The sequence below is a fragment of the Falco naumanni genome, chromosome 5 (genome assembly GCF_017639655.2).
Source record: "Falco naumanni isolate bFalNau1 chromosome 5, bFalNau1.pat, whole genome shotgun sequence".
Lineage (NCBI taxonomy): Eukaryota > Metazoa > Chordata > Aves > Falconiformes > Falconidae > Falco > Falco naumanni.
The window spans coordinates 80,194,199-80,220,628 of NC_054058.1; the positions used below are offsets into that span (position 1 = coordinate 80,194,199).

Sequence of the window (26,430 nt, forward strand, 5' to 3'; positions counted from 1 at the left end):
AGAAAGCAGCACTTTTGATACTAGGAATTCCAAATGCAATCCGAATTCTTACTTCGTTAAATAAGAGTATCTTTTAGTGCCAAATGTTACCTAATTATCAGCTTTAAAAAAAATGTTTTACATCTTAAAATACAATATTCTGTTTATCCTAGATTGTCTGGGGAACATCTAGTACATTAAAAGGTTTTTGTAGAGCTTCTTAGTGATTTAACTGATAGCATCATGCCTGCTAGCAATTTCGCAACATTCTGAAAACACTTTCCATAAATCAAAGCCTTTAGCAGCAGGAATAAGCAGATGGCAGGAGACCATATTAAAGAATGTATCAATTATTTTTATTAATGAGAGGCTACTGGATCATGATGTATCATAATGGACTAAATGTTTAGCAGTTGTGAAGTGTTTTGTCTGTTAGGTATCTCAGATGTTCTTAGTGGATGTTATTATATTGTCTTGTGATGGTATTCTTTGAGGGACCGGATAGTGAAGTTTCACAAGGGACATATAAAGAGATGTTTTAATTTCAGTCCTTTAATTGTATTCATATAATAAACATAAAATACCAGCATGTATAAAATGTATTTTTTTAAAGATTGCATGTACAATGCATAATAAAGTACATTCTGTCTGCATACATTGACTTACAAAACAAGATACTATATGGTTAACAATGAAAAATAGCAATTATTATAAAAATATTCTACAGTCTCATAATAGTAATGTAAATGCATTTACTTATCTAAAAGACTTAACATAATTTTAAATTACAATAATTTTACATCCTCCATTCATATATACAGCCCTATTAAAGTCAAAAGGTATTATAATAACAATGTTCTTATTAAGATTAAATGACTGAATTATATTTAGTTATTTTACTATGTAAAGAGACTGTGTTCCTGTTTGTTAAAACTGTTTGCACTTAGGGTAGCTTTTCACACTAGCCACGTTATGTGCAACAAAATAATTTAGTTTTCTGTTCTTTTTGTAGTAACTATATCCATTCCATGAATTAAACAGGATGTTAATATTTCAGCTCCCTTTCCTTTTGTGTAATTATCAGTCTGCTGTTTTGTGTATTCTGTGGGAACACGTCCACCAGCTTTGAACAGCTGCTATTGAAAACAAACAAGAACTCCTCCTTTAATACATGTTGACAAAAACAGCCAGTTGCCCTCACCCCCTGCCCTGCTCGAGTCAATCTCTGGAAGTCTTTACATTCTTTTCTATGCCCAGAGCTATAGATATACTATGCATCTCTTTCATGAGATTTCTTTAAACAGATCTCTTTAGGAAATAGCTAAAAAGTGTATTTCCCTTGCACTATGGTACAGTGCAATAAAACTCTCATGGACAGCAAAGAAATTCTGCCTGAGGGAGGATGTCAGGATTTGTCCCTGTAGTCATGAAATCCCTTTCCTCTGTGCAAGCCGGTAGGACCGTGCTCTGCTCTGCTCTCATGGTCCTCTCCGCTCCACAGCAGCCTCACCACACCTGGGCTGGGAGAGGGCACACTTACTCCAGAAAATCTGGGACATGGTTGCCAGCGCACGCACATCCCAATACCTTCAGTACCACCTATTCACCCCCAGAATGTCCTACTGTTTCTTGCACTCTACGCCACCATTTCATTTCAAGGGTGATGCTGTAATACAGGTTAAAGTTATTAGCTAAAACGCTAAATTATGATGATTTCCTACTGGAAAAAACGTGATAGTAGTGAGACAACATTGCCCTAATATAGACCTACAGGTATGGACACATTTAGTGTTTTGGGCAAGGGGGGGTGGGATTTTGTGTGAATGAAGACAGCTTGAATATGTTTCATGATAGATGCAATACGGTACATTGCAAAAGGAGCATTCACTATCTTCTGTTAAGCTTTAGACTGAAGCAATTGTCAGAAGAATGAAAATCAACTTTAAAAAATTTAATGGATGCACTATAATGTTTTTTTAGAACAGTGCTTATAAAAGTGATGAAATTCAGGATGTTATTTAAAGTCAATATAGTTCAGAAGTATGGTCTAACTCCCATGTAAAAGTTCAATGGGAAAGTCATGTAATACATTCATATTTAATTTCTTTTTCTCCATTATGAGCAATCCACACTGGTGTATTTAAAACTAATGTAGTAGAAACTGCAGTACGAGGACAAATGGCATTTGATATCAACCAAGTACCTCTTCCTTTCACCAGCTGAAATGGACAATACACATCCCACACTAGGCATAATGTGGGCATAAATGTTACTTTTAATTTAGCATATCTTGTGTTCAAATGTCAATATTAGCTAGTTGTTGGCAAAACTATGACAAAATGCTTCCTCTTTTAATGAGCCTGATGTATCCAATTAAAATGCTGATCAGTCCTGTGTTGTTACCTGTAGTTAATACTCATTTCTTTCCTACTACTACAAAAAAAGAACCAAATCCAAAAAACCCCCCCACACACCCCACAACAAACCAACAACAACATAAAAAAAGTGATAACAAAAAAAACCCACAACCCAGAACCCTGTTGATTGTTGTTATTCTTTTTAACCATGCAGTGGAAGCATATCATATCCTCTCCTGAAGGTCAGGTGTGTGCTGGGCTGTGTGTGAATCCACACATGCAACAAGAAAATCAGTTCTACTCTGTTCAGCTTACACCCAAGTAGTTTGCATAGACTCATAGAAAGACTTGAACTTCCTAAAAACGTAAATAGTCTTGTGAAATTGGATACTCCATTATCTTTCATAGCCACCCAGATGTAATTTATTATCCCACTGCTAACGTTCCAATTAAGAAACTATTGTGACACCGTCTGGGTTGGTCAGGAATGGGCAAGAAGGACTCTGAGGAGGACCCAGGTACCAATAAGATGCAATAAGAAGAAACAGTTGATCTGTTCTTGGATAATATGTTTAAATAAATGTAAAATGTTCATATAAACAATCAACTTTAACCTCTTACTATTATTTCCAGTACTGTGACACTTGTGGGGCATGAGGCAGGCTCAGTGACAGCAAAAGTAAGACACACTTTTGAAATATATTTTAAATTGTTAAAGAACTCCCTAGTGTGGTCTTTTGGCTTTGGTTGAGGAAAAGCTATGAAGAACTTGTGCCAGCTTATTTTTCCATGTATTAATATTACCATTAGAATGATTGCACTTAATGTCCTCCAGGAACACACATCTCTTCCCAGAATTTCACTAAGTATAGAAATGATATGCCTTCTACCTGTCCTCTAACTGCCAAGCTTTTACTGAGTCATCAAAACACATTTTCTGAATGCCCCCTCCTAGCAAGCTAGTTGTGAGCAGCAGTGCATTACATCAACACTTCTGAAAACCCCTGTCGGTTTGAAAAGTCTTCCTTTTCTGCTTTTCTGTAGTGAATCCCAAGCCAAATTTGAAATTAAATTCTCTTTGTTTCAAGTGTATGCAAGGGGGATCTTGTCATTTCCTTCTGTTTCCAAATGGATCAAAGGCATGCGTATGGATAAGTAGAGTCCCTTTGGAAAAACCTTACTGTGCTGCCAAAGGACACTGAAAGCGTTGACCAAAAGCACACTGTCGTGTCTCTGAATTCTGATGTCTTGCACACAAAAAAAGGACACAGTTTGAATATTCTTGGAAAAAGCAGCTGACACAGCACTGTTACTGGTAGTGCTTGTTTTAAATTGTGCTAATTGTAACACAGAGCATCTTTGTTGAGTCTGGTACGTCCATACAGTCTTTCTGCTGAAATGTCATATCATTTTCTGTCTGAGTTCGTTTGAGTCTCTGTCTCTACGTTAGTTTCCATTTTTCTTCTGTATCATTAAAATATATATTAAAAGTCTGTTCTTTTTCTGCAAATGAAATTTTTTGAAAAAATGGAATTCCATGAAAAGCTTAATGGATTTTCTCCTTTTGAAGAGAAGCCTACACAGTTTAAATTTCATGCTCACTTCACATGTGTGAAAGGATTACCGTCTGTTTGTTCGGATTTTAGAACCTGTAACATCTCTACAGTTCCCAGCTTAAATAGTTCCCTGTTGCTTCATGTTTTGTAGGATTTGTAGATATATAAATAAAAGACATTAAAAAATCAGTAGAACTCATGTTTATAGCAGAGAAAAGTGAACACAGAACGAAGAGAGAGTTTGAATACACTTTTGTAACATGGGTATTCCTTTTGTGGTAACTATTTTCATAGAGCTATAAAAAGTCATGGAATAACAGTAAAAACATTCCCAGTGAAGAAAGATTTGTGCAAATGTCAGCTGTGAACAGAGGGTGTGAATTTGGGGCGAAGTGGTATGAGGTCATCTCCATCTAATTTCCATGTGAAGCTGATTTAAAACCTTGTCATGTAGTAACTTATCTTCATGGTGTCTCTCCTTTTTCATATTTAAAATAAGCACAAACATCATGCCTATGTTCAACTCAGTCTTTTAGCAAGCGGCCCTTTCTGGTTTTATAAATCATCTCCATCATCTGTACTAAAGCTGCTTCTCCTGCTGCTCTCCTTTGACGCGGCTGGGGACGTGGAGGACAAGAGTGGGTCTGTTCCAAATGGTGACACTGTGTCATCCAGTAAAATCTCCTCTAGCCGTTGCTCTTCTTTTAAAGCTGCACTGAAGGACAAATCCGTGAAATGTGAAAGTGGATCAGAAAAGGCTGTAGATCCATCGCAAACATCAGAATTCGGTCCATGTGCCAGAGGCATTTGTTGAGAGTAGTCTACAGCGTTCTCCTCTGGGTAAGACTGTTGCTTGATGACCTGTGCAGCTAAATCAACAGCACTGAGTGAAGACATGACTGGAAGGCCATGTGCACGTGCCTGGATCTCTAGTTCCTAACATTTCAAAGAAAACACAATTAGATAATGTTTTAAAAGACAAACCAGTGTCTTCAGAACTATTGTTATAAGTATGCAGATCATACATGCAAAAATTGTCCTGTTGTGAGACTGCGCTTTAATTTGTTAATCTGTGAAAATTTGCCACTCAAGCGTTTTTCTTTTTATTTCCCCTCCTGTCCTTAAGCAACTGTCCTACAGGAACATAAGAGGTAGGACAGCCTCTCTAAATCCATAGCATACCGAGCCAAATAAAGGGAACAGAAACGTTGCAACCTGCCAGTTCATCATCCATTCCTATCCAGAGAAACAGAGGATACTTGATGATGATGCTTATTATATATAGGCATATGTGCAAATCGCCATATGTAAGAGGATTGAATCTATCTCTGTCTGTCTGTCTCTCCATCTCATCTTCCTATGTGTCTATATCCAAATCTTAAGTTTCAAGCCATACAGGGCTATATTCTGCTGCTTCCTGTCACAAACAGATATAACATGGCACACTATACCTAAGGAACTGTAACATGTGAGATGGTTACAATAGGAAAATGTAAATACTGAAGGGAATTTGGTGTCCAGTATTGATTTTTTGCTGCAAGGTTATGCACTTTGCTTCCTTTTTTGTCTTTCTCTGGCCCTAATACATACATAAGGAAACTGTTTGTACACATATTTCTTAACTTGCCATGTATTCCTTTATGTAATGTCTAATAATCAAAGGAATTTCCTAGGAATCTTAAAAAATACCCCCTCCCCAATATACACAGCAATAAATAGGGAAAGGCAATTCATTTTTAATAAATGCCATTTGGGGGAAAATGATATAGATTAATAAAATTTGATGAGGGATAAGTACTGGGAAAGCTTTGTAGTTCATGGTGACGCTCTTATACAAACCTGAATTCGGAGTAGAAGTCTTCTGTTAGCATGCTCTAATTTCTTCTGCCTGTGTTCTAATTCTCTGGCTCTCTGTTGTTCTTTTTGTAGCCACTTGATGTACTCCACTGATGCTTTTAAAATAGTTCCTTTGTTCCAGCGCATATCACTGCAGAATGTAGAGATAACCTTTTCACAATTGTGCATGTCAGCAGAATTCATAAGAACTTACAAAATCTTTTACATTAATATGAAATAATGATTTACATGACTATTATTCACTCTTAGATATTATTGCTTCTGAATGGAAATTTTAATAGAATAGTTAAGAAGCCCTTATATAGTAAAATTAATCCCAGAATGAAAATAAGTGTCAAAAGAAAGTAATAAAGTGACTTTTTGTGGGAGAGCTAAATGCAATATCATGATTCTACCATTACAGTTTTTATATTTTTAGTGAAAATTGCTTTTATTATTAACTCTAAGATTAAAATCTATGTGCAGTATTTCTGCATTAATGAACTAGGAAATATACATTACTGAGGACTTAAGCCTAAATTTTTAAAGATCATTTTGAATATACTACTCCTTTTACCTGACTTACTAATGAGGTTGCTTTTATGCTTGTGGAGAAAAAAAAAAAATGGTCTGTGCTGAATGCCAGTCCTCACTGATGACAGACCAGAGAAATCACACTTTCATAACCATAATGGCTATGAAATGACAAAATTCCAGTTCAAAAATCTTGAAACAATATAAACCAAGTCTAAATCCACAGCTACATGCATACCACAACGCAAAATAAAAGCCTTGCAAAAAACCAAAATTAAACCTGCCCATCATTCAGGAAATCATGGTTTAACTTCCAGCTTACAAGCAGTCTTACTAACAATACACTTGTTCAAATGAAGCTGTTGAAGGACTTCCATGTACTCATTTATCAACTTTTCACGTATTCCTTTATGTAAGGCCTTGGAGGCCTTTGAACAACAATGAAATGTGTTGAAAACATTTGATTTCTAATAAAGTTCAGTACTTTATGATACACGATGGGCCCACTGCATTAAATAAATACACAGACAAAAATGGGTTTATCCAGACTCCACTTCACTACAAGATGGCTTAGACCAAGCAGAAGATTGGCAGAGGTTCTGGTCCTGTCAAACAACCCTGAGGAGGAAAAAGCTATTTAAACCATTAAGAACCTGGGGCTGGGAGTGACAAGTAGCCATCTTAGTGCATTTATTTATTTATTTATTTAGTACTTATTCCAAATACATATACGCTGGCATTTATAAAGTCAAAGAGAAATATAAATTATTCCTTCGTTGCTTTAATTAATGAGATTTGCTCCTACTCACATGCTCACCTAAGGTGTGTAAAACTGTGATCTGGACTGGATTTATTTCAGAGGTGTCTATGCTTTACATTCAGGCTCTTAAGAATAAGTGCTTAAGGAACCTTGCACCCTTACCCCAAGGCTAAGCACCCTTACAGACTTCCACCAAAACAGTTGTCTTTCTACTGAATATATAGGGAAAAAGCCAGGCAGGTACCAGATTTAGGGACCCAGACCACCTGCCCTTTCCTGATTTACTGTCCTGGGGATAAAACCTTATGGAACTGATAGCTTTAAAGATGCTCAGAAAAAATATGCAAAATTATTTGTGATAGAGGATCACAGTATTTGACCATATTCTAGAATTTAGATCATTTGCTAATGATTTGGGAGAACCAGCTTTCTGATCAGAGAGGGCTAGAATTCACATCTCTGTCCTCTTTGGGCAGCACACAAACCTCAGGGCTCCAGCACCCTGGGACCTCCCCTCATCTCAGTGATGTGGGCCAGGAGCGCACAGCTTTCGGGATTAGAAGGTGAGGAGGTTAGAAAAAATAATAATTATTGTCTCAGATCCTGCCCAAAACGTTAGAGACTGCACACTAAAGTGTGTACATACTGTCATTTAGACATTCCACGGTAAAAAAAAAAAGTAAAGCAGAGGTGTGATGAGGTGCCAAGACCAGAACCTGTCTCCCTCTGAATCATCACCTCCCTCCCAGTTGAATCAACCCTCTGCCTCATCCTGCTTCTCCCTGTACTTCTTGCCCAGGTGGGAGGACAGAACATTTTCCTGCCAGTTTCCCATAAACTTCCTCCTAGGAGAGGACTTTCACCTTGCATGCAGAGTACTGATGCTCAAATCGTAAAGGTTAAGGAAGCTTTTAGTACACATGATGCTTATTTTCTGGACAGATCTTTGCCTTCCATCAGCACATTGTGATCTTGTTTGCTTCAGACCTCTTTAGAAAGTTAGGGAAAATAGTGAGAGGTGCCTATTTACACCTGAGTTGCAGTGGAGTTTGAAAGGCAGCCTCTCTGCCTACACCAGAGCACTCCTGAATAAATAAAAGCAGCTAAAGTTAGGAGGACAACAGCATTTCAGCCTGGGAATCTCCCCTGTCATCTCAGATATGAGCTATATGTGCTATATATAGCTCCAAATTACAGTAGGGTTTTGTTTAATTTCAAGTGAAAACAACTGATTAAGGACATTTTCATGGCAACCTGAGAAGTGCTACAGTAATAAGAATACCTATAGCATAAGCTCTGGAGAAACACAACCTTCCTAGGCAGGGGTGGGGTCAGCTCCTCCTAGCATGTAATTAAGACAAAACTAAGCCAGTTTTAGGTTGATGGTCTGAACATAAAAATGTAGCACTATGAAGTTTTTTGGTATATATGGTAAAATGGAAATAATGAAGACATATAATAGCAGGAGAAAAATACGCATATATCACATATTTGGAAAATATTTTGCAGTGATTTCACAAACAATTCCATGTCAGGATATAAAATGTCATAAATTCAAAATATTTTTGCGTTAATTTTTCTGATTGACATATAAGGTGTATGTATTCATGACTGTATTTGGAATTTTTTGTGATAAAACTTATTTATGTTATATGTAATTGACAACCTTCCTGATATTGCTTACTTTTAGTTCATTTTGTCTTGATAAGAGTTCAATTTTTACATACATGGTAGTGGGTTTTTTTATAGGTTGAAATAAATCTTCACTGGAGGGCTAATTCCTAGATTCAACCTGCCAGAGAGATGGATCTGGTCAGCTTCTGTATGACATACATAGAGATAGATACCTCTTGTGGTAATATTTACAAATTTGAGAGGCAAAACTATCACAGAGCTCTAGGATGAAAATGCTGTGGTTAAAATTATCGTTTAAGAGACTCTGCTATTTTATGTGTGTGTGTCTGTCTGGGTGTATGCATGTATCCCACGTATCTTTTGCATTGCTGTCTATACATACATATACTGACTTGTGTCTTATTAAATGAGGAACTTTGAAGTTAAATCTTCCAATGTCTGAAGGCAACACAGCAAAGGATCAGCTGGTGACCTTAGAAGTCAACTTATCTTTCACTCCATGTCTCTCTACTTATACCAGGATCAAAAGAAAATACCAAAGATGTCTTGTGCTAGTTCTGCATCACAAGCACTCTCCATTCATTCTAGCCAGAGCACAATACAGCATAGGACAGTGCTATGGAGAAACAGAGGTCCCGTGCAGATGTGCAGGGTTGGAAGAGTAGCAATATCACTAACAAGGATGAAGGCAACCAGGGGCAATAGCATGGGGGAAGCAATAGCCTGCAATGCATCTAGCTCTGCTTAGCAGACAGGCAAGTAGATTCATCTATGATGGGAAGAAAAAAAACACCTCAGCACTTGAAGATGGATTAAATCCAAGCAAAAGTGCATTAGAAGAATTCAGAAATTCTCTGATCAGTTATTTGTTTTCTGTTATTTCTCTGAAAATGCTGACTCCTAATTTGGGCACAAATGAAGTTATCTGAAAAATGATAAAAGTGGCACAAGGGAACTGTGGGGTTTGCTTTTTAGAGGTTTATAAATTGTGCTTGCTCAGTATATAACAAAGATAAAATTTGAAATAACAAGGCCTACAAACCCATTTGAGAGGCTTTAAAAAGTGAGCAGACACTGTCATTCTATTGGAAACTGCTTTATAAAAACAGAAAAAACAGTTGCATTCATAACTGGTTTAAACCTACAAAGTTAGATATATGTAGAGGAATGAAGGCAGTGGGTTAATTAACATTGATAACGTGCAGCTGTGGCCTTGCTTCAAAGGCAGTGGGTTGATTGACATGGACGATGTGCAGCAGTGGCTCATTCCTGCTAAGTGGTTAAATAGCCCTGAGGAGTATGGGAGGGGGAGGGGGTGGCTGGATGGAGGAGGAGCAGTGTGGTCTGGTCTCTGGAGAAAGGAGAACTAGCATGGACAGTACAATCTGATTGATGGTAAAAGCCTTGTTGCAGCCTACTAGTTTGTGCTGCAACAGGTCTAGATCAACTGGTTTTTGGAGCTAGCAGGAATTCCTTTCTTTCATGTTACTCTTTCATTGTCTGTTAATTCCTTGTTTATATTTTTTTCCTTATCTATTTTTATTGTGTGTATGTAAGACTTTATCCTGTAAATACTGAAACACATGGGATACTCTGTATGTGAAACAAGTCAGTTGAGAGCAGGGAGGTTTTGCAGGCCTGATCATCAGCAATGACCTCTGCAAAGGAGGATTGTCTTGTCTCTCTGTCTGTGCATGTGGTACAATAACTTGAAATTTTTAGCAACCTATGCATGTGTTATCTAGTTTAATCAACAGAGGTCTACCATGCTTGACATTATTTTCATGGAAAAGTAGCAAATAACTAAAAAAAGCACTTTGTTTTATTAGTTTTTTGAACCCTAGCTCCTCCTAACTTTACCAGCTGAATCTCTCTACAAATCTCAAATGCCTAGACCAAAGCATGTAACTCTCATTTCTTTTAGGAGAAAAGAACCATAGCCTTGAGACTGATCTTTAGCTCATTTCCATTAAGGTCACTTTGAAGTCAAAGGAGCTTTACTAGTTTACGAAAGTTGAACTCCTGTAGGAAGAATAAGAGCATCTGGTCATCTAAGATTAGATGTAATTAATGAAAACAGAGTTTGGGAGAGGGTGATAGTCACAGTGTTTGCCAGCCACAGAGCAGTTATTAGAAACAAATATATTTGTGAAGCTGAAACGATGTTTGCAGACCATTTCTTCCCCTATTTCTGAGAAATTAGCTGTGAACTCTGCTTGCTCAAAGAAATACTGTGAAGGACTTTGTACTTGTTTTGATGACCTGTGCGACTACAAAGGGTGTTCGCCTGAAAGAGGCAGCAAGTTTCCATTTTACAACAGCGTGAGTATACCCAAACTTTTCCTTTACAAGAAATGTGGCTGTGCTGGCCGCTAGCGGGTCTGTCCACAGACACCAGAGAGAAGGTCAGGCACGGGCAAATGCCGAGTGCAGAGAGGGGAGAGAGCAACCCACTACTTCTGCTCAAACCCTCAGAGGTTTTCTTAACATCCCAGTTCTGTAAAATGACTCAAATTCTTGAAGGAATGATTTTTTTTCCTTCTTTGTCTTTCTGACAATTCTAGTCCAGCTACCACAAAACAGTTCTTGTGTAGGGATTCCTAGACTCCATCACTTGTTAGCCACCGAAAAGGTGGATTCTGAAAGGCTGAGCACAAAGGTACCATGAATGGAAAGGTGTATGTGTTTAAAGGAGCAGGTTATGACGTTTTCAGCAAAATATGACTGGGGCCTTTTTTTAGCTCTATTTATTGATTACTCTGCATAATTGTTTTGCATATCTGAATCATCTACCACTTGGACATTGAAAATACAAATGGGTCAAAATTGTTTGCAATTTATCTCAGTTTTCTAATGTTCATGAAGTGAACTTAAAGCACCCATTCATTTAAGCAATGTAATCCACACTTTTCATCAATAATTTAAAAAAAAATAATGTAAAAAGAATAGGGGTTTAAGCCAGTCAAAACGAAGTCCCCATGGGGCCTCTGCAGGAGCCAAAAAAGTTCACTATACAACTAACAAAACAAAAGTGAAATACCCCCACATGCACACACACACCCCTTCTAAGAAATATAAATCTTAAAAAGTTTCCAAATAGCATGCAAAATGTTCATTTCTGTTCCTGAGTCTGAATGTAATCTTCTTGGAGCAAGCCACCTGGGACAAGCATGCTAACCACAATGGCTTAGTTATAGTAGTATTTGCTCTTCAATGCAGATGTTGATCTCCTTCACTGTCATTAGTCCAAGCATCAGTAAGGTTTCTCCTTTTACAGCTAAGTTCCCACTATAAGAAGAATCTTCTAAAATCAATATATGAGGTGAAAATGCTATGTGTGATAAAATGTTACAGATAAAGTATTGTAAGAGATGATACATCTCTTTCTTTCAAAGAAGAAGAGGGCAGATTGGGGGCACAATAAGGTGCTATGGAGGAAAAAGTAAGACCTGAAAGAGAGGGTAAGGACACAGAGTTATGATTTGGCAACACAGGACCATACCATAAAGAAATAATAAATTTGTCTGCTCAGCCAACAGAACAACATGGTCATCAAATTAATGTATTTCCACCTACAACCATTTAAAAATGTTTACACTTCCTCAGATTAATTTAACCTGGTACTAAGCTATAGCAAAGTTATGGTATAACCTAGTTTTTCAAAAGCCTCCTGCACTTTTTGATGCTTCTTTTTGCTTAACACCAGCTTGAAAGCTTTTAGACAGGCCTATTTTCAAAGGGAGTACTGATTGCCAGCCTTTTGAAGACACCAGTCGTCAGAACCTGAGACACTTACGTTCACCTCATGCTTTTGTAAACATAAGCCACTCTGGGGCTATCACACTGTTGGACTCAGTCATGGGTTTGCAGACTAAAACAAGAAAAGGCAAAGTCTTCAGTATCTATACCTGAAACTTTTTCATCAGGCAACAATGCCAAAATCTGTGGGTAAAATCCATTATCCACTTACTGGAGCCAAATTACAGGTCCAGATCATTCATTTTAAGAAAAGTCTAAGTGATTGCTCTAGGTATTAATAATGTTTTGAGTAAGTTTATAAAAAAAACCCTGAATCCAGACCAAAACATGTAACTGAAACATCTCTGTAGGCAATCAAAAATCGCAACTGGAATTTGTAGCTCATGCCCATTTCTAATTACAGTATAACTTGCTTCTGTTATTGCTTTATAGCTGCAAACCAACAGTGCCATCCACTGTTTTTCTGAGAAATCTTTCAATTATTTGCCAAAATGGTCTTAAATACTGAAAGAAGCACCAACAAACTTAAAACACTTCCACCAGTCTGTGTTTGCAACAGATCGCATGTGGCCAAAACTTTGTTTAGGTACTTAAAGCACTTCTTATTTAAAATCAGCAGTAATACCTAATTTTATATTCATAGCAAGAACACGACCATTTATCTAATCTTGGGTGGATACTGTGGAAAGAGCTGAGTCCATGAATTCCCTACAAAAGATGCAATATTTTAACTTTCTTTCCAGTGATTTCATTCCAAGTGGCTTGTTATGCCAACCTTGCACTTATGTAAGGTTCAGCTTTATGTCATTATAGAAATCCTTAATGTAATAAAGAATTTCTTAGGCCTAAGGAAAACAAAAAAGCTGAAATATCAAGAGATGTTTTCATTTGAAGTATCATGCAGATCTGTATTGACATAAAAATGATAAAGACAAAATCTGTATAAGCAATTTTATGCGAGTCACAATCATGCTAGTGCATGGTCTTAAGGCTTCCTTGATTGACATGATAAATCTAAGGCTAAAGTTTAACATTAAATATCACACTGAATTTTTATTGCTAATCCTGCAATAGGCTTTCCTACTGAGACAGCTTTTTTCATATTGATGACAAATACAAGCTTTAAGGGACTGCAGGTACGGTTTAAGCAAGATGTATTTTTGTATTACTGTAAGTATATGCATTAGTATAAAATGATATTATTATAGCAATTATAGCAGTTGTTATTTTTCTCCTTGCATTTTAGGACGATTTTTTTCCCCTGCATTGAATGGAGGACTTTTGAAAACTGCTCAGTCTATAGACTCAAGATGATTTTTTTTTTTATTATTTATTTATTTATTTCCTTAGGCAAAGGGCAGACAGTGATAACATGCGTTTTGGTTTATCCCACTAGAGGGCCCGTGGCAAGGGCTGAAAGCATCGCTCCTTCCTTCTCCAGAGACACCACACAATTGCTCCGAGGGACAGAAAGCTGGACTTTTTTTCTTCCTTTAGGTTTTGTTGGGTTTTGGTTGTTGTTGCGGTTTCCCCCCACCCCTCCCCTCCCGATGCGGTAGTCTCGCTTAAAACCCTTGGAATTGCTTTTATTTTATTATCCTTTCACATACATTTTCCCAACAGGCACCAAAAATCTGTCAAAGGTTTGTTATTTTTACAGGCTGATCTGAGCCAATGATCCAGCATGGAAGATTTTGTATCCTATTTCTCAACCCTATAGCTAGTATATGCAACTGTGGGGGTTTTTCCCCTTTATTTAAACTATAAACATTATTATAGGAAAGAATGTTGAACTCACGGATCATTAGACTTGGGGATGAGTGTGCCAAGCTCCTTGATTCGGTAATTAATATTATACCTTCTTCTTCTCTCAACTGTTAAAAAAGAAACAGTTAATCTTTTTACAGTGAAATATTCTTGGAGAAATTCAACGTAAAACATTTTAAGTAGTTAAAAACAAGTCAGTCAATGTACAGAAAATGCATTCCTCAAATAGGTGTTCCAACACGATCTCTTACCTGTCTCTGATTTACTGTCAGGAGAAACTCCATGCTTAGCACCATCTGTATATCTTACCCTACCTGTAGGTTTCTCCCATTTACAAGTAGACTCCTAGAGAATGAAATAGTCACATGTTGTCAAAATGTGAGCTAACGCTTCTTGTTTTTGGTGATGTTTATGTATCTTTTCTCCATCCTGATCCCACCCAACTGATTTTTCAGTTTACGGGAGTTTTGCTGATGACTTCAACACAACTCATCAAGCATTCCAGATTTAGGCAGAACTCCTGCTACAGATCTCAGCTAACAGCTTCACTGTCCCTAATCTACAGGTACCAGCACTGGAGATATATGTTTCCATATGGACATATGGGAGGGAGGACATAACTGCAACTGTATCCGTTCACTGAGTCTGAAAAAGGTTGTGTCGCAGAAACACTGCAGCCACAGCACATCTGTTTCCTTCAGTGATGGACAGCAGAAGCATGCTTACAATAACATCTAAAACATCTGAGAAATTAAGAAAAACGTAATTTAAACAATAAAGTAATGTTTTCTGTATTTAAATTTGTGCTTCTCCTAACATAAACTACATATGATATCTTGGTTTGCTTGTAGTTTAGTTAGAAAGGAAAAAACCAGAAAATAAGGTTCTTACAATTATTATAAAATTCCCCCCCTCTGCTTTTAGTCCACTTTATCAAGCATAGTATTGGTTTCCAGACTGGGGGTGTGACCCTTCCCTGCCCAAAGGGTCTGTCACCTTTCTGTCTCCCATTTCACTAATTAGGAGATAATTCTCCTCTGCTTCCTCATGTGTTTTTCTCCAGCTACTTTTACATGTAGAAACGTCACACTTTTTAGTGGATAGGCCCAAAGGACATCTCATCACCTTGGGGGATTTCTTGTGCATAATTATGGCATAGAAAGTATATTCAGTGAGAATGTAGTGCTAGCTGTCAGAGACCAGCAGTGATGTTCTACTGGTTTAAACTCACACTTTCCTCCACTGCTTCCATGTTGTACTTTAACTCGTTCCAAACCTCACTGAATGGACAGGATTCAGCTTTGGTCCATCGCTAGCATTGCTTTGAGCTATTTCTCTTATCCCTTGCTTCTTGGAAGACCTCACCTTCGGCTCAATATACTAATGCCACTGTCAGACCACATCTGGACAGCTTGGAACATTGGCAGAGTGGATACATGTTCCCCTCTTCCACGTATGGAGTTATGCATTTAAAGTCTGATGTCCTAATTTTGAATATAAACACAAAACCCCCGGCAGAGCTAAATTAGAAGTGTGCAGCCAAGGGCGGCCTGGTGGGTCTTCCTAGCCTGGCTTCAACCTTCTCACAGCCATATGAGCATATCACTTTCGGTCTCAGCCCCACCACATAGATCACGTTGAGTTCTTCTTCCAACACATAAAAGTATTTTTTCTTCTTGTCTGTGTGAGGGTCTTGGGTTTGTGCAGCAGTCTGTTATTTCCTCCCTAGCTGATTCCTGCTCAGGGAACTCCCTAGGTGGTATTATTTACCCTAACAGGGTGCTCTGCCTTGGTGAGACATACTATCTTATCTTACTTTCTGTAGAAACACAAATTTCACTCAACAGATTAAAGCATCTCAGGTTTTGTATTCATGATTCACTTATTTATGTTATAATCCTCCTGAGTGTACTGTTAAGGGACCCCTTGCATCCCAGTGGCATGAATGTGCTGGATCTCTGTAGGAGAACACAGTGTACAAAAGCACATAGCAACTGAACAGTTTAAAAGATACATTTCAGTTGTGTTGGCAAAACAACGGCAGGGCAAACAGAGTTAAAGCATGTGCCTTAATTATATAGTCATATGGCATAGTAGCTGTTGTTTAATTCATGTTTATAACATGGAAAAGCTCTGCAATATACTTATCAAAAAGTAGTCAACTAAACATTGGCTATAAATAAGGCAAAGAAAAAATTTTCTTTCCAAGTGGACACTTACAGAATTCTTTCTCTTTGTATTTTTGCAAGTTTTCCTGATAAGAAACTTCCAATGGTTCTGCTAGTGAATTCGGGGGGAAATTTTGGAAACATTTCATAGAGATTTCCTAATTAATGTCTGTTACAGTTCCAGTGGTATCCTGAGTTATTAATTTATTAAATTATAAAGTATTAAATTATACCAAAGCCAAACCAGAAAATTATTTTTCAAACTACACGGACAGGATGACCATATAACACAAAAATTACACTATAATTCTTAGTCTGGAAAAACAAACAAACAAACAAAACAAAAAACCACCAACAAAACGCATTTAGTAATGATTTAAACTTGCAGTTACATGAAGAAGGGGTTCCATTTCTTAAATCTAAATACCTTTTCATGGTTTCTTTGAGGGTCTAACCTTTCAAAAGGAACTTTTTTCCTTGTTCCTCATTGGTATGAGAAGGTACAAGAACATTTCAGTAAAATGTGGACCTTAATTCAACATGAAACATGAATGCTTGTATAATTCTGGTCAAGTTCCAAAACTTGATTTTTCAGACCATCTCTAAAATAAACCCCATACTCACAGAAGAGTAAATCACACTAATACAGCCTTTATATGTAATGCATCAATATGTCCAAGCCATCAGATAGCAGAGCTATCTTCAGAGAGACTTTGGGCTCTGAAGTATACACCTGGATCCAAACCAGAAGAGATGCTGCACGTCTCCATGCTATCATCATGGCATATAACCTTCAGGTCAGTTGCCAGTGGTGAGAGACAGTTCTCAGACATGTCTTCTGTGGTCAGGAAGGATGATCTCAGAGCCAAAATAAACCATGGAAGCAAAGTAAGGCCTGGCATCCCTAACATATACAAGTGCCTGCCTTTCCCCTCGCAGTTCCTGACAATTCCTGTTTACCACCTTTCCTAGTCCAGCAAAAACTCCCTATTCCTGCCCAAATGAGACAACTGGCATCTGCACTGGCACCTCAGAGATGTACTAGCAACAGGTCTAAAAAAACTACATGGTTTGTCTGTAATCCACAAAAAAAGTACAGACAGAAATAAGGATGCCTCCTGGAAAGTCTAAGTAGTAGAAAGTTGTCCGCAGTTGTAGCTAGCACATTGTACCAGTGGATGTGTAATTCCAGGTACATAATTTCAAGGAAGTAAAGCCATAAATCCCTCTAAGATTACCAGAATAGCCAAAGAACCAAGATACAAATAAGAGAACAAAGATATAAATAGTGGCTATTAACTAATTACCAATTATAGAATCATAGAATATCTCAAATTGGAAGGGACTCATAAGGATCATGGACTCCAACTCCCGGACTATTTCTGCTGGAAAAAGTGGAAAGGAGGACTGGATAATGCAATTGCTTTATTCAACTCTTTCCAAAAAGAATCCTTCAGGTTTTCTATTTCAAATTACTTTTTAGAGGGAAAAGTTGCCTCGTTTTATAGGTAATCTTTCAGCAATAAAACAATTTTTTTCTTCTATTCTGAATAAACCAAAACATTATTTATTTTTATAAGTTTCATATTTAGACACTGAACTATGAATTTCGTTATGTTCTAAGCCTAAACTACAGAAAACTGTTCCTCTAGAACTGAAATGCCTAATGTCAGAAGAGGGCTGCACTGTTCCCCCAAAGGGAAGCAGAACTGTATCCCACCCTGCAGAGGTTAGGGGGCCTGGGTATCACAGCAGCATCAGAGCACTGAGTCACCCAGTCCTACCCTGATCTTCTTTTATGACCAACGATTTCTACAACTTTAAATGCTTAACTAGTGTTTAGAAGTTGTCTGATATCTTCTGTAAATATTTTTTTCCTTCCCATCACCCACAGAGAGATACAGCCTCTCCCTTGGGTGCTTCAGGAAGGAAGGTTGTGAAGTCTGCATTTTCACTGTGCTTTTTCTCATTACCTGCCTCCTTTCTTGTCTGTTTTGCCCTGTAATTCTTAAAGACAACATCAAGTAAAGTGTGCAGGATACTTGTACAACTGTAGAATAAAACCGTAGTAGCAGGAGGTGATATGGAAAGAAATTAATTACAATATGCAAAATATTTTGAAAGACAAAAGTGGAAGGCAGAAATTAATTTCAGGGAAGAAAGTTCTGTGGTTAGCTGTGTTTGCAGACTGAGTTCAATTTGATTACCCTGGTAAGATGCTGATCTAGAAGAGCAGAGACATGGTAGCTAATGTATATTATCTTTGCATTCCCCATATATTCCATTAAATGAGATATACTTACTGAGATTGTGGTTATCCTTTTTTTGTCTCTCCTTTGCCATTGCTCGTGTATCTGCTTCTGACAGAAAGTAACATTTATTAAAGCAGTCCTTAAGTTGCAATTCCAGTACTTCTTTTACTTTTTCAAAATAGCCTCTTGTCACAAAGAGCAGCCTTCTAGTCTTTTTACTTCATTACTCTTTCTATTATTAAACAAGATCATAAGCAAATCTATATTCTACCAGTACTAAATTTTGAGCAAGTCTGGCAAGTTGCTTAAGATTTGGTTTTCTATTGCGCATTTTTTATTTAAGAACATAGAAATGCCATGGAGGGGTGTTTTTCTCCAATTTGCTGTATTTTACATGAGGATAAAACCTACAATAAACTAATGTGAATATGTATTTGTATGTCCCATAATGCAGGAGTTAATCAGATTTGTAAGACATTGAACAAACTCACTGTTTCCTCTGAGTGACACTAATAAATTGTACATGGTTGTTAGCATTTTTTGGATTAATTGTATGTAACTTTTAAAGTTGTTAATCTACTAATATAGATTTACCTTGAATAGCCTTATTGTAAGGTTTCAAAAGAACCATTTGTTCCACCCTGGAACAAATTTAATGGATGATAATTTATTTATGCTGTTGAGCAGAAGCCAACATGGGGAAGAATCTACTATGTTTCCTAAAATAATTAAGTTTATTAGAAACACGATATTCATAAAAAACAGGGGGCAAACATGGTTTCTGAATTGCTAAACAGAAGAACAGAAAGAAAACATTTTTCCTTGGTCTTTGTTATTTTCCTTAAATAAAACTACAAACTGGAAAATGCACAGGAATTTAATTACGGACATCTATTTCATGGGTAAGATTTTTTCAGCTTTTGAGAGACACGCCGTCACTTCTGCAATTACAAAATACTAAAATATCAGAGTTCTTTTACCTGTGAGTTCCCTTTTTACTGGTAGGTTAGCTGGGCAAGAAGCATTTGTGAGACCCATATTAGCTGGTGCCATTCCCTGGTCACTGTTATATATATCCAAAATGCTGCTAGATAGCTTGAGGGGTAGGGGGAGGAAAGAACAATAAGAAAAAAAAAAAAAGTTAAAGACTTAAAAGATTAAAAAAAAAATAAATACGAAGATCAAATATCTTTGTATATGAGTCTGGTGTTCTTCAGAAGGAGCTGTGTATGTGTGTCTATAGGGAAAGCTTCTGTTATATAGGATTAAGTAAAACTGAAAGTGAAAGGTCACAGTCTGTCACTTCTCCACAAGCAGCTTTCTGAGTGCCCCTTGTGTGGGTTTCGGATGCAGAGAGGTGGCAGGGTATGGCCCCCAGTGTCTGTTCTTCAATTACTTCCATACCATATTTTCCAATAACAGCATTACCACAAATGCACTTCAAACATTAATTAGGCTGAAAGTAAAAATAACCACCTTGCTGGTTTTGCCCTGCTCCCCAGTGATTTTTTAACCACATCACTGAACTCCGAATTGGTATTTCATTCATACTGCGCCTGGTTTAGCAGTATAAAGACTGAGTGACCCAGTTAGATGCAATAGTTAAAATTAGAGTGGACAGAACATCAGACTATGTTGTAAGGAAAGAAACTGTGCTGTTGTCAGGATAGACCAGATACCCTAATGGTTTTAACACGCATAACATTTATGATCATGTATACCATTATCCTTATTACCTTCCAAAATGCAATATAACATTCTTTAAATAAACCCATGGAACGCACTTACAGAGAAGTAAGGCTAAAGTATGTGTCTATGGATTCCAGATAATTACCCAAATATTACTTTTACTTGAACAATGTTACATATCTGAAATAACTGTAAAATACATGGAAGATTAGTAAAGAACAGCGCAGGGTTTGCTCACTTTCTATGACTGTATAACCAACCTTTCAGCATTGATCATTATCTTATCTATTTTTGTACGTCCATGTGAAAATAACTGTGTAACAGGAGTGCAAGTCTAGATTCCCAAAAAAGGTTTGCATTCTTACTGACTTTTAAGGCAATAGAAGCAACATTTATTTTCATTTTATCATGTATATAAAGTTTGTGCTGTCTTTTTTTTAATTATTTTTTTTCCACCAACACACAAGAACTCAGAAATAGAGTTTGGGTCCACCTGGCCAAGAGGAAAAAAAAAAAAAAAAAAGAAAAAAAAGAAAGAAAAGATGAAAAAGCAGGTGAAAAAAATGTGGAAAATTGTTGGTAAAACTACTGACCTGAGACAGAAAAACATGAAAGGAAATCAGGAGTTATTTAAGAAAATTGTTTTTCATGGACAAGAAAACATGTTTTTACAGATCTGCCCTGTACCCAAGGATCCTGAAACATCCTGGAATTTTTCAGGGAGGTCATTAAGACACAACCATAGGTCTGCTGGGAAACTTTTATTAGATTCTGATAATCTTTTTTCTTGTAGAGACTATGAGTTTCATTACAAGTTATTTTCAATGGAGACACTTTCCCAGTGACTTGCTCAGTGTGAAATTGTTCCACAGCAGTGATTGCTATATTTTTATATTAAATATGAAAATTTAAATGTTTTGTGTTTAAATAATGATTTTACTAAATTAACTAATAACTTTACTAAATTATCTGAGAACCTAGTTTGTGTTAAATTTCCCCAGTTGTATAACCTACAATGAAATGAAGCAATCAAGATTCTTTTTGAATACATAAATAACATGCTCATATTTAAAGTAGAGGTTTATTTACTTAGGAGAGCTGACAATTCTTAAATACCAGTAGAAATCACAACACCAAGTCAGTTTTGAAAATCTGCTTACATATTTGATCTCTCAGTGAAAATACTTTTTAAAAGAATGTTTGGAATTCAGTTGAGTATTATTCAAGAACAAGCTATGTTTAATATGCAGGATTTGAACACTAAGCGTATTCGCACGTTAAGCACCGTTGTTTCATTCCAGAGTGGTAAACTGACAAGTATTATAGAATTCACTGCAGTTTTACCTTTGCATTTTCTTTGTTCCAGGGATAGTTTAACTATACTGCAACAGTGAATTCATATTAGCTCTAGACACATATTTAGTTACTTCCTGCACTCATGTAAATGAATTTGCTTTATTGAAATTATATGAAAAAAAAGGACTGATATAAAAAACGGAGAGTCAATGCAACTTCTACACTTATTCCAGTGGACTTTGGATAAGGCTGTTATATGGTTTAGGCTACCAGTTTTGTGAAATGCTAGGGAATAGTAATCACTGAAAATAACGGAGCTTTGATCAGCCTGGTCTAGTGGAAGGTGTCCCTGTCCATGGCAGGGCATTGGAACTAGGTGATCTTTAAGGTCCCTTCCAACCCAAACCATTCTGTGATCCTGTGATTCTGTAATAAATAATTTAACAAATGAGAAATACATATCTATTATATATTACATATTTCACACAGCTGTGTACACGAGTTCAACAACTTCATGAAACTGGTGGTAATATTTTAACTTTAGAAGATTATCAATACCATGAATGAAAAAAATCAGAATTGTAAACCACAGTTTGACACAAACACATGAGATACTTCAATGATTACTTCCAATTTTCAAGCGGTAATTCATCTTTATCCTTGAAACATAGTTAAATTTCCATAGTCTATTCACAGAATTATGAATTCAAACAACAAGGCCCAAATCCAAGAGGAAAGGTCATGAATGGCCAACTTAGGTGGTAGTGAAAAAATAATACCAACACACCTGAAAGTTCAGAAGTGTGTGAGGGTTCAAAAGAGGGTATGTATACTCAACTTAGAACCACAGCTAAACATTTCAGTTGAATTTGATTACACTGTTGATGAAGGTACTTCCATCTAACTCAGCCGGCATTGTTTGGAGTTACGAGTTCACATGCCTCCTTCCATCGGCAGAACCACTGGGGCAGTGTCATCCCACAGAGCCACGGCTGCAGGCAAGTACCTGTCCATGGTCCATGTCTGGCTGCGCTAATGCTGAGCAGTGAAAGGCAAAAAATATTTTCCCAAATGTCCCATATCATCTTTGTTTTACACAGACATTCTCCAGCACTTTTCCCCTCATCATCTGGCAATTTTTATCAGTCATCAAGAAAACAGTCATGACTCCATGTGGAAACAATGAAAATGAAACTCAAACCAAAGTCATTCATCTACTGATGACTACAATGATGTAGCTTCACTAGTTAGAATGTTTCACTGTGTTAATCCAGAAGGGACAGGCAAGGAAGGAGAGACACTGGGTTAACCATGTATGTTAGGGAGCGTTTTGATTGTCTAGAGCTTCAAGATGGTGACACAATAGGGTTGAGTGTTTATGGGTAAGAATCAGGGGAAGGTCAACAAGGCTGGGAGTCTGTTACAGACCACCCAGCCAGGATGAAGAGGCAGATTAATTGTTCTATAAGCAGCTGGGAGAAGTCTCACAATCACTAGCCCTTGTTCTCAGAAGGGACTTTAACCTATCAGATGTCTGCTGGAAATATAACACAGTAGGGAGGAAACAGTCAAGGAGGCTCCTGAAGCGTGTGGAAGAGAACATCCTGACACAGCTGGTGAGGGAGCCAGCTAGGGAAGGTGCCCCACTGGACCTGCTGTTTGTGAACAGAGAAGGATTTGTGGGTGATGTGATGGCTGGAAGCCGTCTTGGGCATAGGGATCACAAAATGAGAGTTGTCCATTCTTGGAGAAATAAGGAGGGAGGTCAGCAGAACTGCCACCTTGGACTTCCAGAGGCAGACTTTGGCCTGTTTAGGAGATTGGTTGGTGGGGTCCCTTGGGAGGCAGTCCTGAAGGGAAAAGGAGTCCAACAGCACCATCACACAGAGCTTACAAAATTCTCACCCCTTTACCAATCTTGAAAGCACTAATTTCTGAGCTGCAGAATCTGTCATTCCCATTGAAACATTCACAGGTGTGATAAACATGACCATTCTTAATAATCCATAGGTAGCATAGCCATGGGGAACAGAAAATTGTAGGTTTGACCCTCCTTAAGTCTGTTATCATTCTCAGTCAGTGTGCTGAGGGACTGAGGAACAGAATAAACAGCTTACTCTTCTGGCCATAAAAAGTTCATACAAAAAAAAAAGGTTCTTTTCTTCATACCTATATCCCTTCCAGACTTAGGTTTGCTGTCTCTCTTCGACATTTGGGTGGTTCTGCTCTGTACAAAAGCAGTTGTGCCAATCACGCTATTAACTGCCTCCTTCCTGTGCATTTAGTAGAAATCCCAAGTATATTGTAAAGGCCACTGTGATCGATAAGTGGCTTCTTGAAGGACAGAGGCACTGGTGATCTCCCTTTGGCACACTGCCTTCAGTCTCAGCTAGCCAGCACAGCATTTTCACACTGACTGTAGGGTAACATGGGTATAAAGCACCAGTAAATTAGACTAACTTTGATAGTACCTTTGTTCCTACAGAAATGGTGACACACGGCAAAAGTCTGCTGTGAGTTAGTGTGTGAGGAATAACTCTCAACGTTAGGATTCAGGATCAGGAGAAGAAATAGGGGTGATTAATCTGACCTGTCTTGGACACTTAGAGTGATCTGATTCACCTCTGTTTCTTCTTCTGGACTCCAAAGAAAGCCTGGGGTGACTGTTGCAGGCTTTCTGCATTTACCTTCTCATGAAACCTCACTGTGCTCCTAATGTGAAAATTTCCAAAATTTTAAAAACACATTAAGAACAACAAAGAAAATCAGACTGGATCTTCTTGACAAATACTCACATTTCTGATTATGGGGGAGTTTTAAAAATACAAAGCCAGAAATGTATTGAAGTATTTTGTTGAAACTCTCTACCTGAATTTGCCCTGCATTGATATCAAACATGGAAAATCCCAAGGAATTTCCTTGCTAATGTTACTGAACGCTGAGAACAATCTTAAAATAGAAGTTGGCCAATTTTGACACAACATGAGGCAAGATAAGGCTTTTGTCTGTCAAAGCAGGAGGTTCTTTAAGAAAAGTAGACATGTGGGAAATAATGGATTTTTAAATTACAAGATTAAAATATATAGCGCAATATATTAAAAATTGTGTGTCAAAATATAACTAGTTGTTTGGACATGCACTAAAACTCCATGAACCATAATGCGATTTACTTCTTACAATGTCATGTAAGCAGGGAAAGAGTTTGCAGTACTGAAGCTTCAAATAGCTTCCAGTTCTATATTACAAGATAAATATATATATTGACATAATCTTAAAAAATCCAACACGATATTAAAAGCACAAACCATTTGCAATGGCATAATTACAATGATATATGTACAACGATGATCTTACAGTTATATAGCACTGATCAAACCTGATGAATCCCAAAACACTTTAAAAGTCAGGCTGATTACACTGCGTCAAAAGCATGTTCTTGCTTTCTGTTTAGAGATATGGAAACACAGACATTTGGGTATGAAAGTTCATAAGTCCCAGGAAATAATCTATTTATCCTGCAGGTGTCATAAGCTGTATTGGTTCACACCTGTGTTGTCCTGAGAAGTCCTGGTAAATCACATCATTTCCAACCTTTTCATTCATGATACATAAATTTATGTATGCGTGTCTCAGAATTTAGGTGCAAGTGTCCCGTAAGGGGTAAGCACACACATATTAAAAACAGCAGTAGATAATTAGCCATTTTTCCTATTTCTAAAATACAGCCAGCTGTGGACAAAAGATTAACAACCTTTAACATAGCAAATGGTTATGTGGGAATAACCAATGACAATGTGGTACAGGAAGAGAATAATACCATATCTAATTAAAACTGCAAGGAGAATTAAAGAAAGCAGACCATAATTAACGAAGTTAACATTTGGCAAGGACACTGGGGTTAATATTCTTCCTTTTGTATAAAGTGTCATGGGATCTTCAATGCCTGTGTGCAAAGACTGGAACATGAGAATTTCCATTCATGAGGCTCCATCCTGAAAGATGCTCAACTTCGAAGCTTAGACCAATCATAAAAGCAAATTTCAGTTGAAGTACCTGATTGAGTGCCTGGCTTAAGCTCAGCTGCACCTCACAAGAGTGTGACCTTATGCTTGTTGGAGGTGTCCAAGAAAAGTATTGCAAAGGCCTCGTCCAGAGCAACTTCTTGTATCCAACACTTAGGTCTGAACTATGCAGGTGGGTTTGTGTGGCAAATATTAAGGGTTTGTTACCTGCAGGGATGTCTAGCAATGGACAGCTATGATCACAATTTGCAATCTCTAATGCCAAGTTAAGCTTTTTTTAAAGGAAAACATTACTAATACAAGAAAAACATTGCTTTATTAAGGGAAATCGTGGCATTCAAAATCCCATACCATGGTACCTTATGGTAACTATGTAATTTCAAGGAAGACTTAAACAAAGTAACATTTCCTTGCCTTCCAGGAATGAAAGAGAAAGATTCTTAATGTGGGAATAAAATATATGGATATGGTTGTCTGTGCTTGTTTACCTGTAATTCCTAGACAGCTCTATGTCACAGTAGTGTTCCCTTACATGATCATATACCATTGAAATATTTTTCCATTCTGGCTAGACTTTGCATGACGTGTTTGTCTTACAGTAACATTTGTGTTCATAAGGATCATGGCTCTATCACTGTCAGTGTTGTACATCTAAAAAAAAACAACAAAACAGCCCAACCTCTTCTGAAGTCAGCTAGACTTTCCTTAAATTAAAAATTCTGCTGAATGCAGTAACGCCAGTGTGGACTAGAGGCATTTCCTGGATATTGGGTTCCTTTAACATATCATCACATAATCCATTTCATAAACCAATAATGTT

The 26,430-nt window shown here is 37.3% G+C and overlaps 1 protein-coding gene across 1 annotated transcript in view; it reads right to left on the reverse strand.

The window, feature by feature from the left end:
- Positions 1-515: 515 nt before the first annotated feature.
- TFEC (transcription factor EC) overlaps positions 516-26,430 on the reverse strand; it is a gene marked incomplete at its 5' end in the record, with an annotated part of 69,513 nt that continues 43,598 nt past the window's right edge. Inside the window, 5 exons of the mRNA XM_040596602.1 lie at positions 516-4,828; positions 5,732-5,879; positions 14,215-14,290; positions 18,655-18,711; positions 19,584-19,698. Of these exons, the coding sequence (XP_040452536.1) occupies positions 4,448-4,828; positions 5,732-5,879; positions 14,215-14,290; positions 18,655-18,711; positions 19,584-19,698 (777 nt within the window). The remainder of the gene's footprint in view (positions 4,829-5,731; positions 5,880-14,214; positions 14,291-18,654; positions 18,712-19,583; positions 19,699-26,430) is intronic.